At 40.7% G+C, this 16,759-nt stretch overlaps 3 protein-coding genes across 5 annotated transcripts in view; 1 reads left to right on the top strand and 2 right to left on the bottom strand.

Annotated features, from left to right (window-relative positions):
- LOC107136770 (mitochondria localized glutamic acid rich protein) overlaps nt 1-673 on the bottom strand; it is a 15,952-nt gene extending 15,279 nt beyond the window's left edge. Inside the window, exons 1-2 of one of the 3 annotated variants that reach the window (XM_048812081.1) lie at nt 509-673; nt 89-190 (exon numbers count right to left, since the gene is read on the bottom strand). In XM_048812081.1, the coding sequence (XP_048668038.1) occupies nt 89-190; nt 509-590 (184 nt within the window). In that variant the 5' untranslated portion in view covers nt 591-673. Of the gene's footprint in view, nt 1-88; nt 191-248; nt 379-508 lie in introns of those variants that run through there. The other 2 variants (XM_015479048.2, XM_048812082.1) reach the window with 2 other exon arrangements.
- A 128-nt stretch (nt 674-801) lies between these two features.
- The window catches only part of Naa15 (N-alpha-acetyltransferase 15, NatA auxiliary subunit), a 94,869-nt gene continuing 78,911 nt past the window's right edge, over nt 802-16,759 (top strand). The window contains exon 1 of the mRNA XM_048812078.1: nt 802-1,016. Within this exon, the coding sequence (XP_048668035.1) occupies nt 939-1,016 (78 nt within the window). The 5' untranslated portion in view covers nt 802-938. The remainder of the gene's footprint in view (nt 1,017-16,759) is intronic.
- Nucleotides 9,566-14,980, bottom strand: Ndufc1 (NADH:ubiquinone oxidoreductase subunit C1). Its single transcript, XM_015479049.2, has 4 exons — nt 14,819-14,980; nt 14,325-14,428; nt 11,152-11,234; nt 9,566-9,666 (listed from the first exon to the last, which is right to left on the bottom strand). Exons 1-3 carry the CDS (start codon nt 14,883-14,885, stop codon nt 11,175-11,177), a joined length of 231 nt encoding a protein of 76 aa, XP_015334535.1. The 5' UTR covers nt 14,886-14,980; the 3' UTR covers nt 9,566-9,666; nt 11,152-11,174.

The following is a 16,759-nucleotide window of genomic DNA, read 5'->3' on the forward strand; positions in this document are numbered from 1 at the left end:
GGGGGGGGGGGGGGACGCTGAGGCCAGGCTGCTCGCGGGGTTCAGGCTCTCGAGCCCGGCCAGGTTTGGTGACTTAGCTTTTACGCACGTCTACTTCTCCGCACTCGCTCCCGCGCGCCGCCTGGCTCGCGGCGGAGTCCACCTTCCCACCCAATCCTGCTTCCTCCTGAGATCGGGAGCGAAACGATCCCTATAACAATACAAGTAGTAAGCTACGAGTATGTTCGCCGGCACTTTTAAAAACTCACAATTATCACTGTTTCCACTGAACGGATGATGAAAACAGGTTAGATCACTTTCTCGAGGTCCACATTTGAACCAGAAATCCTAGTCCGGATTCAGAGGCCACGCTGAAAGGTTCCCTACTGCCCAAGCATCCGAGAACTTTGGAGCCTCGTCCCCTCCAAACTTTCCCTTATTCCCCTGCACCCCCAACCCAGCCTTCTGCTGCTCCGGGACGAGTTTGGCGGACTGGGTGCAGGAGGATCCAGGGGCTTCCCGCACTCACCGTCCTTCCGGAGCGGCGCCGGGTTGGGGGGAGCCCTCAACGGCAGCGCCAAGGTCTTTGAGACCACCCTGCGGAGATACATCTCGCCTGGGTTGGCGGCGCGGCAGCCTAGATTGCCTGGCGCAGACTGCCCAGACTCCGCGAGGCTGTGAGCCTCGAGCGCCCCGCCCCGGGGAGGGGCGCCGACCCAGGCCCAGCCCCGCCTGGCAGGCCGGGGTCCACCGCCCAGGGCTTGGGTCTGCACAGTCCACCCCCGCCCAGCCTGCAGCTGGACTGCTTTCCCGGTGTCGGGGAAGCTGAAGACTGCATCTCGGAAAAGGAATCGGGAACCTAGAAGTTGTCACCTGCCTGACCCTTCTGTTCCACTGAATGTAACTCCTGCAGAGTGGACTGGAAATGTTTGGAGAATCTCATCGGATTCAACACTGACATGGTTTATTATGCTGGATGGAATCTGAACCCAGTTTCTCTCGCACTCGGAGGAAAAGGCAGCGGTAATTTTTTACAGGTAGAGTGAGGGGAGGGGTAGCCCTAACTTCCATTAATCCTAAGAAAATCCCCAGGCAATGGCTGGATTTCTAGGCAAATCATTGTTAAGACGACTTTAAATACAAACATCAAAAACACTAGCGCGGCGCGGTGGCGCAGACCTGTAATCCCACGACTAAGGAGGCTGAGAGAGGAGGATCATATCTTCGAAGCCAGCCTTGGCGATTTATCAAAGGAAAAAAAAAAAAAAGAAAGAAAAAGAAAGAAAAAAGGCGGGCGGGGACGGGGATCGCGATTGGGGATATAGCTTGGTGGTAAAGTGCCCCCCGAGTTCATTCCCAGTACCAGTGGAAAACAAAAAACCCCAAAATGTTGTATATTCCTCTGTGGGAAGTGAAAATAGTATTTTCACATCTATTAAAAATGCTAAATTATTATCTTTCCCCAAATTTTAATTACTCACCTCATTGTGACTACAAGAATTTGTTATGGTTTGAATATGGAAACCAATAATTTATGTTTATAACGTTTTCAAAATGATTAATCTTTGGAAAGCACTATTTTTTACTCTTATAATCCTTCATGTGTTTGATATTTGACAGTTTATAAAGCACTTTCACATATCTCCTTTAATTCTCACTCCAACTCTCAGAGAGGTGGCAGTTATTTCCTTTAGCAAATGACAACATCAGCTGGTGGGGAAATAATGTTCAAGAATTTACTGATGGTCATGAGTTTAAAAAAAAAAAAGACCTGAATTTAATACTTCTAGCTCCAAGTTCTGGAAGTCATGTAACAGGCAAAATAGTCTTCCTTTGCTATGTAAATAAACATTTTTCAGACGTTATAGTCCTGAACCATTCATTCTAATAATATTAACATCCTCACAAGAGGAGTACAAACCATTTTTTAAAAAAGTTATTCATTTATTTATATGTGGTGCTGAAGATCCAACCCAGGGCCTCGTATGTGCTAGGCAAGCACTCTACCGCTGAACCACAACCCCAGTCCCGCCCCTTTAAAAAAATTTAATACGTGGAGTAGTTATAGGCTGGGGGAATAGTTATAGGCTGGGGTTGTAAATCAATGGTAGAAAACAGGCTTAGAATGCTCAAGGCCCTGGTTCTAGCCCCAGCACTACATTAAAAGAGAGAGAGAGAGAGAGAGAGAGAGAGAGAGAGAGAGGGAGGGAGAGGGAGGGAGGGAGAGAGAGAGAGAGAGAGAGAAAGAGAGAGAGAAAGAAAAAGAAGGAAACAAAACAAAACAAAACAAAAAGAACTCTTAACTATCCCTAGTGATTAAGCCTTTAATAAGAGCAATTAGGTCATCTGTAGTAAGTTAAGGGTCAAGTTTAGCTAAAAGCAGCAAAAGGGGTATATACCCAGAAGTTGAGAATAGAAAACACCAAGAAGTTGAGAATAGAAAACCATAGATTAACATACTTGTTATATTTGACCAGCACCAAGTGCATAATCTTTAGCAAACCAAGAAGCGCTTCTCTACATTGCTGGTGGTGTGGAATGTTTAATGAACAACGACAGACTGATAAATCAAACTGCATTTGTTTACCACCACAGCTACTTCATTCCTTGGTGTACTTAGGGATGGGATGGTTATCAGAGACAGAAAAAAAAAGAATCCTTTTATTTATTTATTTAGGGTACTGGGGATTGAACTCAGGGGCCCTCAACCACTGAGCTACTCCCCAGATCTTTTTATTTTAGTTAGAGACAGGGTTTCACTGAGTTGCTTAGCGGCTCGCTGTTGCTGAAGTTGGCTTTGAACTCCTGATCTTCCTGCCTCAGCCTCTGGAGCTGCCGGGATTGTAGGTGTGCTACCTGGCCAGCTAGTAAATGCATTTTAATGAATGAATGGATGCACTTATTGTATTTAATACTGTATATTGTAAGCCTTAAATCCTAAAGCTCCCCTAAATGGTATTCTTTCTGAGCAAACACTTATAAACAATATTTATAAACAATTCCAGTTCTAAGGCTTTCAGAATTAAATAGTAAATTGTTGAGTGTGGTGATACACACCTGTAATCCCAGCTACTCAGGAGGCTAGAGGATTGTGAGTTCAAGGCCAGTATGGGCAACATTGTGGGACCAGTCTGAACAAGACAAATTGTTATTACTTACAGAGACTATGGCTTAAGGTTAAAGAGACACAGTATCAACGTCTTTTCTCTTGAGCTGCTGTCAAGCTCACCATCAATGGGGTCAATGAAATCTCTGACTAGGTATCAATAATAAAGATAATTTAAAGAGTTTTGGCCAAAGTCAAATTGGTTTAAACAATGCACTGGGCAACTAATCCCATCAACTCAGAAAACTGAGGCAGGAGGATCACGAGTCCAAAGCCAGCCTCAGCAATTAGGAAGACCCTGTCTCAAAAAATAAAAAAGCTAGGGATATAGCTCAGAGGTTGAATGCCCATAGGTTCAATCCCCAGTACAGCTCTCCCCAATTGTTTTTCTCCCAAATCATTGTCACTCTATTTACCAATGCTAAGGAATAGGTGGGGGGGAATGTTGATTATCCTTACATTACATATGAAAAGAAAACTTTGAGGTAGTTGTTAAACTGTGGCCAAGAGCACAAATTTGGGAATCAAATATCTGATCTGAATAAAATGTGGATAATTCCTTTACTGATAGGGTTGGTAAGTGCTCTAAATCAGTTAGGCATGAAATGTGCTTAGCTAGTTGGAGGAGGCAACACTAGATCCTGACTTCCAGCCTAAGCAAAGCTCAGGTTTCCAAGGCTCCCTTGCTATGCTCTTCTGCCTCTCAGTGTGGCATATGAGGGAACTCATTAAGTCTTCCACCTTTACGTACCAGGTAGTGAGGTCCAGTGGGAAGTTTTGCCCTCTAGGTTGGATGTGGCAATCCAGCTGGGAGACGAACTATGATGAAATTACTGCCATTTCTTTAGATTCTTTTCTTAGATAAAGGCTCCTGCCTCTCAGGTTCAAGGGAATTACTTACTCTTTTGTTCCTATAGCTTATATGGCTTTCTACTTGGGTGGCAAATTCTTTTCATATCTTGATGAAACATTTCCCCAGAGAGGACATTGCCCTTTGGTTGTCAAATTCACTGTTAATTTTCAGTTGTTTTTCCTTAACCCCTGAGAACTTTAACCTTAGTTCTTTGCTATGTAAAGCTCAGGCAAGTTTCCCAGCCTTGGGTCACATTATTCACAATGCTGCCCCTGAGCACATCCTTGGCATTTTTCTGGTCTGGTTGGAAAACAAAAATCTACAGTTGGAGATAACTTGGCTTACTTCATATGACCTCCATCTAACCTTGGATTGTTGACAGGATGGTACTAATTTTGAAAACTTATTGTGAAAGTCCTGACAATATTAATTATACTGACAATATTAATTATACCTTCAGGGTTTAAGTGTTATGTAACTAAAAAACAATTTTGAGAGACTAAATTATTTCTTAGATTCCAAAGAAAGCTAGAAGCCGCTTTTTCCTTAATAGTTAATTCTTAGGTTGCAAACTGTTTGATTATTTTTTGTGTTGGAAACTGAACCCAGGGCCACTCTACCAGAGCTACATCACCAACCCTTTTTATTTTTTATTTTGAGATAGGGTCTTGCTAAATTGCTGGGGCTAGTCTTGAACCTGTGATCCTCCTGCCTCAGCCACCCAAACAGCTGCGATTGTAGCAAATACCTAGCACAATCTGTATTTCTAACAGATTGATACTGATAGAAAGTGAAATAATTTATAAGAGTAGCTAGGAAGACAAATTGGCAAGCAATTAAGAAAGTCCTGATAAGCACTCTATCCTAAACCATTTGGATAAAATGAAGGAGAAAAGGAAATTGTGATGATAAATTCTTAAACTATTTTTGGAGGATGCTCAGTACTCTCATCTATTCATTTTCCCTTTGGTAGAAAAATAAACATGAGATCCCCTAACATTTCTGTAGTCTTTTCTTTCCTAAGGATATTATAAACAAATTACTATAAACTGAGGTGGCTTAAAACAGAAATCTAGGGCTGGGGTCGTGGCTCAGTGGTAGAGTGCTTGCCTCGCATCTGTGAGGCCCTGGGTTCAATTCTCAGCACCACATAACAATAAATGAATAAAATAAAGGTCCATCAACAACTAAAAAATATTTTTTTAAAAAATTAAAAAAACAAAACAACAAAACCGGAAATCTAGTCTCACAGCTCTAGAGGCTAGAAAGCTGAAATCAAGGTGTTGGCAGGGCATGCCCCCCTCTGAAACCTCCTCCTAGGGGGAATCCTTTCTTGCATCTTCTAGATCTTGCTGTTTGCCTGAACCCTGGCTTGTAGATGCATCACTCCAAGGTCTGCCTCCATGGCTTTCTTTTTTGTTGTTATTGAGGATTGAACCCAGGAATGCTTTATCACTGAGTCACATCCCCCATCACTTTTATTTTTGAGACATGGATCTCCCTAATTTGCTTAGGTCTTCCTTAAGTTCCCAAGGCTGGCCTAAATGTGTGATACTCCTGCCTAAGCCACTGAAGTTGCTGAGATTAAAGGCACGTACCACTGTGCTTGACTCTGTGTGTCTTTCTACTCTTTTTTTGAGACAGGTCTCCCTATATTGCCCACGCTGGTCTCAAACTTGTGGGGTCAAGTGATCTTCCCACCTCAGCCTCTTTAGCAGCTGGGACTACAGGTATCTCACTATGATCAATTGTCCCTCCTTTTAAATACTCCTAGTATTTAAGGCCCAATCTACTCCAGTATGAACTCATCTTTTAAAAATTTTTAAAATTGTAGATGGACAAAATACCTTTTATTTTTTAAAATTTATTTATTTACTTTTTAATTTTCGGCGGACACAACATCTTTATTTGTACGTGGTGCTGAGGATCGAACCCAGGGCCGTGCACATGCCAGGCGAGCACGCTACTGCTTGAGCCACATCCCCAGCCCCTTTTATTTATTTTTATGTGGTGCTGATTGAACCCTGTGCCTTACATGTGCTAGGCAAGCGTTCTACCACTGAGCTACAGACCCAGCCCTGAACTGAACTTACATCTGCAATAACCCTATTTCTAAATAAAATCACTCTCCTGAGGCACTAAGGATTAGGACTTCAACATAACTTAAGGGATATAGTTCAACCCATAACAACTTCAAATACTAGAAATTTAATTCATACAGCCTGTTTTTTTCCTATAGCAATAAAAAAATTCAAATGATTTACCTCATAAATGCTGAATCTGAACTTGATATTAATCTGATAAAAATCTTGAGTGTACTTGGTATGATTTTGTTTGCATCCTTAGTTCTTTTTGTGTTATTACTAACAATCATCCTTTGATCACAGTTAATTTGTAGATTCTTTTGGGAATTTAGAATCAGAAGGATTCTTGCTCAGCCTAGCAACTCTCCTGATACAATCCCAGGAGCTATCTCCCGTGGGCTTCTCTTCACAACGTGGGTGGTAGGCTGGTGCAAAGGAGATAAGCAGATGCTCAGTTGCTCAGTTAGCACAGCTAAGGCTAAGTTGTGATAACATTTGTGTCCTGGGTGCATTCCTGTTTGGGGATGTGTAGCTTCAGAATTTTTTGCTTTTTAAAGTCCAACTTAGGCTTCAATTATTTAATTTAGGAAGCACTTTATTTTTTTTTAAACCAGCACCATTTTGTAGTGATGATAAATTCTTAAACTATTTGTTTAAGGATTCTAGGAACTGCTGTCTAACACAGTAGGTACCATCACTTGTATTTAAATTAAAAATGTAGATACATGCAACATTCCAAATGCTCATCAGCCACATGGGACTGGTGGCTGCTGTACTAGATAGCACAGAGCATTCTGCCATTGTACTCTTGGACAGCCTGGTCTTCATAAAGGCTCCCCCTAGAGTTACAGAGGCTCCACCAAGAGGAAGATCCACCAAGAGTAGCTACATTCTCCAGACCTGACATATAGAAGCTTTTATAAACAATTTCAAACAATTAACTAGGCAAGCACTTCACCACTGACCCAGCCCAAAGCTACCGTTTATTAAAGGTATATTTTGTTTTCAAATAAGACCATCAGTTTCCAAAATTTCAAGTCTCATTAACATTTTTAATCCCTTTGGAGATATGAATTTCTAAGTGCTGTGTGGAAAATGCTCTTAATTTCGAGTTGTTACCTGACCTCTTAGCCTCAATTTGTATGTGATAGTATCAGTTTCCTATTGCTGCTGTAACAAAGTCTGTGACCTGAAATAATGAAGATTTATTATCTTGCTGCTTTACAGGTGTCTCACTGGGCTGAAACAAATTTGGTGTTAACAGGATCATTCCTTTTTGTAAATTGTAGGAGAGATTTAAAAAAAAATTTTTTTTTTGGTAGTTGCAGATGGACAGCATGACTTTATTTTATTTGCTTATTTTTGTATGTGGTGCTGAGCATCAAACCCAGTGCCCCACACATGACAGGCAAGTACTCTGCCACTGAGCCCCAGCCCCAGCCCCAGCCCTGAGAATTTGTTTTCTTGGTAGTCTTTGGCTCTTGGCCTCCTTCCACCTTCAAAACCAGCAATGGCAGATTGAATCCTCATACTGCATCACTCTGAAATACTCTCTTGCTTTCCTTCCTATTCCCTTTATAAGAATTCTTGTGATTAGTGGGCCCAACTAGACAATACAGGGTAGTCTCATCTTAGGGCTAGTTGATTAGAAATCGTTTTTTAAAAATATGTATTTATTTATTTATTTTTTAGTTTTCGGCGGACACAACATCTTTGGTTGTATGTAGTGCTGAAGATCGAACCCGGGCCGCACGCATGCCAGGCAAGCGCGCTACCACTTGAGCTACATCCTCAGCCCAGAAATCTTAATTCCACTGCAATGAACTCCCCTTTGCCATACAATCTGACACATACACCTGTTCTTGCTATGAGATAAACATCTTGATTGATTCATTACTCTGCTAACCACAGATGTTGGACAGTGCACTTTGCACCTCTGGTTACTATAGCTGCATGAAATTTGTCTATGTAATCTCTAAGGCACCTCCAATTTTAACAGGAATCCAAACTGACACAAAGTAATAGTCTCTATTATCAATATCTATTCATCGAATATATATTAAATAATTATTCTGAAATAAAGTAACTTTGAATTCAGAATGACTTCCAAAGATACTGGGTTGAGTCCTCCAGAATGAGTGTTGGCCAAAGCCCAAAATACATATAATACCAGTTAAAAAGTAATAGACTTTTCTACTTAACTTCAAAAAGAAGATGCAAATAATGAATACCAGGGATTGAACTCAGGGGCACTTAACCATTGAGCAACATCCCCAGCCCTTTTTAATATTTTATTTAGAGACAGGATCTCACTAAGTTGCTTGGTGTTTCCCTAAGTGGCTGAGGCTGGCTTTGAACTCCAGATCCTCCTGCTTCAGCCTATCAAGCTACTGGGATTACAGGCATGCGCTACCACAACTGACCCTCTTCCTTCTTTTTACGGACAATCTAGGAATTGGGGCTAGGGCTAAGCAGTAGAGGACTCATCTTGCATGTGTGAGGCCCTGGGTTTGATCTTCAGCACCACACAAAGATAAATAAAATAAAGGTATTGTGTTCACCTACAACTTAAAGACTATTAAAAGAAGAAAAAAAAAAAAAAGAAAGAAAAAGAATCTAGAGTTTGCTAAATCATTGGATAAAAGTCATATTATTAAAAAAGGACAACAGGGGGCCAGGGTTGTGGCTCAGCGGTAGAGTGCTCGCCTAGCATGTAAGAGGCCCTGGGTTTGATCCTCAGCACCACATAAAAATAAATAAAATAAAGGTATTGTGTCCAACTACAACTAAAAAATAAATATTTAAAAAAAGTGGGGGCTGGGGGTGTAGCTCAGTGGTAGAACGGTTGCCTCACATGCATGAGACCCTGGGTTCAATCCCCAACACCACATAAAAAATAAATAAACAAAGATATTCTGTCCATCTACAACTAAAAAAATATTTAAGAAAAAAAAAAAAAAAAAGACAACAAATTTCACCCAAATAAAAATCATTTAAATTCAAGGAAATGAAGTTAGAAGAACTACTGATAAAAGAATTCATCTTTACTTTCTGACTTACCAAAATGGCTTCTCTAGAAGAAAAAAACATTTAGGATCTTTTGTATTTTGAGTAATAAAGTAGTCCTGTCTCCTTGACATACTAAAGAATAAGTGTTTTAATCAGAAATTAAAAGTTCATAAGAAGTAAATTCATCAGCAGGGATTATTGAATTCATCTCTAGAACAAGTCTTTTTTTTAATATTTATTTTTTAGTTTTAGGTGGACACAATATCTTTATTTTATATTTATGTGGTTCTGAGGATCGAACACAGTGCGCCTCATGCATGCTAGGTGAGCACTCTACCACTGAGCCACAACCCCAGCCCCAAGAACAAGTCCTCTTATGAATTTTTTAAAATACCACTGACCTTGTTATAAGATGGTCTTCCGTATTTAAGAATTTCTAATAATGTACCTTACACGTTTTTTTTTACAAGTTGTCATAATATGTATTATTTGCAGAACATAGAAGTATTTTCATTTAATCAAGCAAAACACAAATTCTGACTTCATATATATTCACATTTAACTTTCTCTGACATTTGAAACTCAATAGATTGGTGAATCCAGAAGATCTTCTATAATCATTATATGGAACATACCTACAACAAAGAGGAACAAGAATTCAACTGTAGCATTTACCAGAAAAAAATATTAAAATTAGACTAAATAATTCATCTTAGTGAACTGGGGAAAGTCTAGAAAACGTATCTACAAAGAATATTAGTACTTTATTTTAAATTTTAACAAAAATATGGTTTGAACCATGAAATAACAAAAGTCATCTGTTTTTAATTTAAATGACTTATTTTCATCTCTTGATTGGCTGATCGGAACAGTGAAATAGGCAAGGTATTATTTTATATATATACATATGTATATAAGTTGTAGATGGGCACAATACCTTTATTTTGTTTATTTGTTTTTATGTGGTGCTGAGAATCAAACCCAGTATCTCACGTGCAAGGCAAGCACTCTACCATGAGCCGACAACCCCAGCCCACTAGGCAAGGTGTTATTTATAGAAAACAAAGAAGCAAAAGATTTGGATAGTCAACCCTAAAGCACTGACATTGAGTTGTTAAATATGGAAAACTGTATTTTTTGATCACTATATTTATTTTTCAGCAGATAAAAGTTATCTATTTTAATCAAATTCTCTTGAATCATGCACAGTATATCTTGTTCATAGCTAGATCTTATCAGAAATTATCCAACTAGGTGTTAGTTGGACAGAGATAATGAAAGGGTCATGCAGAAAAAAATTCCAGGGCTGGGGCTGTGGCTTAGTGGTAGAGCACTTACCTAGCACATATGAGGCACTGATTTCAATACTTAGCACTGCATGAAAAAAGTAAAATAAAATAAAGGAATGCTGTCCATCTACAACTATTAAAAAAAAAAAAAAATCCAAAATCTAGAGTCACCCATTCTAGATTTTAGATTAGATGGGCATTCAGCAAGCTGCAGAGTACATTACCATTAATAAAACAGTGTTCCTGCTTTCATGGAATTTAGTGCGGGATATGCCAAACATATTAAAAAATATACAAACAAATTATGATAATTTGTCATAAATGCTTTGAAAGCAAAGAGTAAAGAACTATTAGATTAAAAAATATATAATTTTGATTTCATTCTTAAGCATAACTGTCTTTGAAGACAGTAAAGTAATGATTAAAAAATGATTATGCTCGAAGCTGGCATTGTGGCTCAGTGGTAGAGCACTTGCCTAGCATGTGTGAATGCACTGGGTTAGATTCTCAGCACTGCATATAAATAAATGAATAAAATAAAGGTTCATCAACATCTTAAAAACAATTTAAAAAATCATTATGCCAAAAGTTGCTGAAGCCAAGGTATAAAAATTCATAAATGTGTCACAGACAGAAATCTGGCACTACAAAGTATAAGCCTAAAAGACAAAACAAAACTACTGTATTTAAAAAGAGGTCAAATTAAGTTGCATACTCTCATCACCTATATATATATATATAAATGTATACTTATATATATATATGTATTTATATGTATATAAATGTATACTTATATATATATAAATGTATACTATATAAATGTATACTTACTATATTAGTATCTCCAAAAGAATTTACTCCAAAGAATTTCTTCTTTTATACTCTAAAACATCTTCATCATGTTGTTTGATGAGCTACAAGTTAACAGTTAAAATTAGAAATGTAGTCTTTCTGGCAAAGAGAAGGGGAATTAACTAATGATGCTTACTTTTTAAAAAAAAATTTTTTTAGGGGCTGGGGATATGGCTCAAGTAGTAGCGCACTCGCCTGGCATGCGTGAGGTGCTGGGTTCGATCCTCAGCACCACATAAAAATAAAGATATTGTGTCTACCTAAAGTTAAGAAATAAATATTTTATACACACACACACACACACACACACACACTTACCACAATATCTTTATTTTGTTTATTTTTATGTGGTGCTGATGATCAATCCCAGTGCCTCACAGGTATGAGGCAAACACTCTGCCACTGAGCCACAACCCCAGCCCCAGATGCTTATGTTTTTTTAAGAGGAACAGGGTAGATTAATTACTATTCTAGAGAGAAATAAAAAGCTAAGAAGTGGAACATGGTGGCCCACTCCTGTAATCCCAGAAGCTTGGGAAGCTGAGATAGGAGGATTGCGAGTTCAAAGCCAGCCTCAGTAAAAGCGAGGAACTAAGCAACTGAGACCCTGTCTCTAAATAAAATACAATACAGGGCTTGGGAGGTGGCTCAGTGGTCAAGTGGTCCCAAGCTCAATCTCCAGTAACCTCCCCACCCCCCCCCGAAAAAAAAAAAAACTAAAGAGATTCAAAAGTCCAAAAACCATGAATGGAATATATTTGTTGCCCATAATCTGACATACTAAATATAAGAAGACAACCCTTAAACATTAAAATTGAACTTGTGTGAAATTTCACTTGGTGGGTAATAAATATAATGGAGAGCCTTACCACAGAGGGACAAAATCAACGGGGCACAGTAGAACTTGGATATTACAGATTCAGGCTGGTGGGTGTGTGTTACACTTCTAACCATAGAGGTTTGATACTGGGATGACATACCAACTTCATCCCTCAACTATCTGTGGATTAATTAGATGTCAGAGGACAGTTACTTTCTTAGAATCACTGATAGAATATGCATCTGATACAGGACCTTTATGACAAGCAAAGATCCAGTTTCGATCATTAGTGTTCTAAACAGCAATGAAGCTTTCTTTTAGGAAACACGTTAAACTAAGAATGCATAAAGGGCTGGGGATGTGGCTCAAGCGGTAGCGCGCTCGCCTGGCATGCGTGTGGCCTGGGTTCGATCCTCAGCACCACATACAAACAAAGATGTGTGTCCGCCGAAAACTAAAATATAAACACTAAAATTTTCTCTCCTCTCTCTCTCTCTTAAAAAAAAAGAACACATAAATTTTCATTATAAATTTGGTATGGTTGTGTATACCCATAATCCCAGCTACTCGGGAGACTGAGGCAGGAGGATCCCAAGTTAGTTGAGGCCAGTCTCAACAACTAGGGGAGATCTTGTCTCTAAAATTAAGGCCCCTTGTCCCCCTCACCAAAAAAGGGAAAACATTCCCTTACAAAAATTATTGAAAAAGAGTAGTTACCATTAAGTTGTGACTTTCAACATCTCCTACCCCTTCCTATTCAAAGATCTGAACCACTTTATTTGTTTTGGCTTTTTTTTTTTTTGGTACAGGGGATTGAACCTAGGGTTGCTCTAACACTGAGCTGTATTGCTAGCCCCCCACCCTTTTTTTTTTTAAAAGACAGGCTTTTACACTTGGGATCCTCCTGCCTCAGCCTCCCGAGTAGCTAGGATTACAAGCATGTGCCACTGCACCCAGCTGATCTAAACCACTTTGAAGAGAAAATCCCAAATAAGAGATTAAGTGTGGTGGTACATGCCTGTAATTTCAGTGACCTGGGAGGCTGAGGCAGGAGAATCCCAAGTTCAAAGCCAGCCCCAGCATTTCTCAGGCCTTAAGAAACTTGGTGAAACCTTGTCTTCAAAGAAAAATAAAAAGGGCTGGGGGTGTGGCTTAATGATTAAGCTCCTGGGTGCAATCCTAAGTACCAAATTAAAAACAAAAACCAATACAGCAGATACTTTTATTCATTCATTCATTCTTTCTATCTATCTATCCATTCATCCATCCTGGTGCTGGGGATTGAACCCAGGGCCTTGTACATTGGAGGGAAGCACTCTACCAACTGAGCTATATCCATAACACCTTTTTTTTTAGTCAACTTAAAAAAAAAATAATTTTATCTCTAGAGAAGCAATGTTTTACAATGGTGTAGCAAAGTTCTGCAGTAAGGTGAAACTGGGTTCAGCAAACTAATGTTTCTAAATTTCTTCACCTGTAAAAGAGTCAGCAATATGTATCACTTAATAATGATTAAAGGAAAGTTTACAAGTAAAGCACTTTGCATAAAGAAAACATCAAATACCCTGCTATACACTAAGTACAATTTTCAGCAAAATATTTATATAAACACTGATTAATTCCTAATGTTTTGAGGCTTGGGGCACAGTAGTAGAGGGCTTGCCTAGCATACAAGAGGCCCTGGGTTCCATCCCCAGCATGGCCAAAAAAAAAAAAGAGAGACTTTTTTTTTTTTTTGCACTGGGACACTCAACCACTGAGCCACATCCCCAGCCCTATTTTGTATTTTTTATTTAGAGACAGAGTCTCATTGAGTTACTTAGCTCCTCACTTTTGCTGAGGCTAGCTTTGAACTCCAGATCCTCCTGTCTCAGCCTCCTGAGCCGCTGCGATTACAGACAGTCCCTGATAAGACCCACACTTTTTAAAACTCTAATGTTTTGGAAGTCTAATGAAATTTAATTTGTAAACTTGTTTACTGCCTATGTGTCCCTATGTCATTGAAAAGAGGTGCCTTCATAAAACCCTAGCGAGCTTCAAAACTAATTAAGAAATAATGTATTGGTATAACTGCTGTTCTTCACAAGACTATGCTACATAAAAATAGATAACAGAAATTTCAACCTTATCATACTTTTTCCATACTGCTGAAATCTTAATTTCTTTTAAGTCTTTTTTTTTTTTTTTGGATTCCCTTTAGGGAGAAATAGGTTATTAGGGATACACGAATATCATACTGTAGGGGAATTCTGTCTCCACACATTACGTCTTCAACATTCGGTCTCACTGCCCTCGGCTGGGTCGGGACGCGTGTTGGGGACTAAGTACTCACGTAGAACCACAGGAAGACGGTGGTACCCAAGGTCAGCCCGACTTTCAGCCAGTCCGGCTGGTCGTTCGGCGGGTCCCGCAGGTAGAACTTGGACCGTGCACAAGCTGAAAGGGAACACAGGCCGTCTAACTGACCGCGGGCCGACAAAGGAACCAGCAGTTACGCGTAACCGGGTGAATTCTTCCTTCGATCCCCCCATTCAACGGCCCAGGAAACGGGTCCTGAAGGACGCCCCCGAGCCTCGCCGAAGGGCGGCGACTCAGACCCGCGGAGGGCCGCAGAGGCACCCGAGGGTCCCCTCCTGGTGTGTGCGGGACCCAGCCTGCAGAGTGCGAGACGAGGACCGAGAGGACCCAGGTGGGTTCCGGACCGTGGCCGGCGAAGGTCACTAGGCCGAGCGCGGGTCGCCGCCGTCGCTGCCCGCGGAGGTCAGGACCGCCCTGGGCAGGGGAAGGCTGAGGGTCGAGGGGGCCGGCAGGAGAAGGGACACTCACCGCCGCTCGGGAGCCTGGCGGGGGCCAGCAGCCGCGAGAAGTGGCGCAGCAGCGCGGACGGCGCCATGTCTACGGACAGGCTCCGCCTTCGCCCCCGGCCCCCCGGACGAGCCTGCGCGGCCGCAGCGCCCCCTGGCGGCGGGAGCGCTAGAGCTCGGTGCGGCGCGAAGGAGCCCAGTTGGCTAAGGTTCCCGGCGCCTCTGGCCTCCGTCTTTTGTCTTTAAAGTGGGGTTAGGAAGAAAATGGTTAAAGGGGCGGAGGCAGGTAGCTTACCCCGTCTTTGGTCTTCGGAGGGTTTCTAGTCACCTCCCCACCCCAAAGTTGACGAAACTGTTCCTAGGTGAGCCAGAAAGTAAAACGAAGTGTCGCGCCGAGGTGTTTCAAGCCCGGTGCATTCACGCATCGCATGGCCTACGTTCCTTGGGTCTTTTCTTCTTCACCGGGATCCGGTGATTATCATCAATTTACAGATTAGCTCACAGAAGAGGGCTCATCCAAGGCAATATTTCGTACCTTGCATTCGAAGACCTAAACAACAGTTCCTAAATGTGTTTACACTCAAGGTCATACTGAACACTGAGAGGTGGAGACAGTTCTGGTACAAGTGAAAGTGCCCTTACCAACCCTAGATCACACAGCTGGCAGATGTGGGACTGAGTTCCAGGTGCTCTGACTCCAGCTCTGTGATCCTCTTAGCCCACCTCTTAGCCCAGCCTGTACTAAACCACCGTCTTTTTTTTTTTTTTTTTTTCCGAGAGAGAGCGGGGGGGGGGGGGGGGTTAAGAGAGAGAGAGAGATATTAGTTTTCGGCCAACATCTTTGTTTTGTTTGTATGTGGTGCTGAGGATCGAACCCTCCTTCAGCCGCACGCATGCCAGGCGAGCACGCTACCTCTTGAGCCAGCCCCTGTATTTCAGTTTTACATCTAGAACATAAAAACTAGCCTGTAGGTCGCTGGGAAGCTTAGAAAGTGTGAATAGGAAACAACATTTTGTTTAAAGGCATTTTTCTGATCAATGGTCTGATCTTGCATAACCTAGCGGGACTTTTGTGTATTCAATTCTGAGTTCAATGTGATGTCTAAAAACCAAGTAAAAATATGTATAGGTAATAGATGATACATTTTAACTTTTAAAGCTATTTCTTTAAACCCAATGCCATTTAGATTCATTTTAAAAGCAAAATGTTTGCAATTTTTTCCTTCTATGTATTTTTACCAATATCATTTAAGATTTAAAAAACAAAAAAACCAAAAAACTGTTAACTGAAGAGTAAAATAGTTGTTACGATTTCTAGCCCATTTTAAAAATGTAAATGATGATTGAATAGGTTGCTAAATTGTGAGTCACTTTAGAGAGTTTGTAACCTAGTTTGAGCCTCCTGGACTCATGCTCCAGTAAGCAAACCACCCAACTAATGTGCTGAGTCAGTTGTTGGCTCTCAGCTTCTTGGCTTCTTGTCCACTCAGCAACCTGTCAGTTGTATATCCTTTCTACACCACCCCTTAGAAACTTGTCCTGACGAAGCTTTTGTCAGTCTCCAACAAGTTGAAACAAAAGCCACATTTAGTCAGAGTATTTAGAACCAGTGAGCAAATTACTAATATCAGTATCTGTTCTAAGAAAGGCTGTTCCATTCTTTTTCAGAGCTTTGGTCCCTGTATCCTTTTACTAGTGTGTATTTTGGGAAAGTGATGAAGTAGAAGTACACTGCTCACATCATGTTAGAGCTGATGGAACCCTACACTTGGAGTAGGCAGCTGTAGGTGAAATTCCATCTGAAAAGAATCTTGATGAAGCATTTCCAGCTAGGAGTTAATAGCTATTATATTTTGGTAGAAGTTGTTTCATAACATTCATTTAAACCATTTCCTGAATTTGAATGCTAAAATCTTATTCATGACCTAGGGTTAACACAGAGATTTGAGTTAGCATCTAGAAA

This window comes from Marmota marmota, unplaced genomic scaffold, assembly GCF_001458135.2.
Source record: "Marmota marmota marmota unplaced genomic scaffold, marMar, whole genome shotgun sequence".
In the NCBI taxonomy this organism is placed as follows: Eukaryota; Metazoa; Chordata; class Mammalia; order Rodentia; family Sciuridae; genus Marmota; species Marmota marmota.

Excerpts from the sequence above, each read along its gene's own strand:
- Ndufc1 (XM_015479049.2), bottom strand. The coding sequence starts at position 14,885 with ATGGCGCCGTCCGCGCTGCTGCGCCACTTCTCGCGGCTGCTGGCCCCC. Across the intron at positions 14,429-14,818 it reads CGCCAGGCTCCCGAGCGGCG|CTTGTGCACGGTCCAAGTTC; the intron begins GTGAGTGTCCCT and ends GTTCCCTTTCAG. Across the intron at positions 11,235-14,324 it reads CCGTCTTCCTGTGGTTCTAC|CTCATCAAACAACATGATGA; the intron begins GTGAGTACTTAG and ends GTTAACTTGTAG.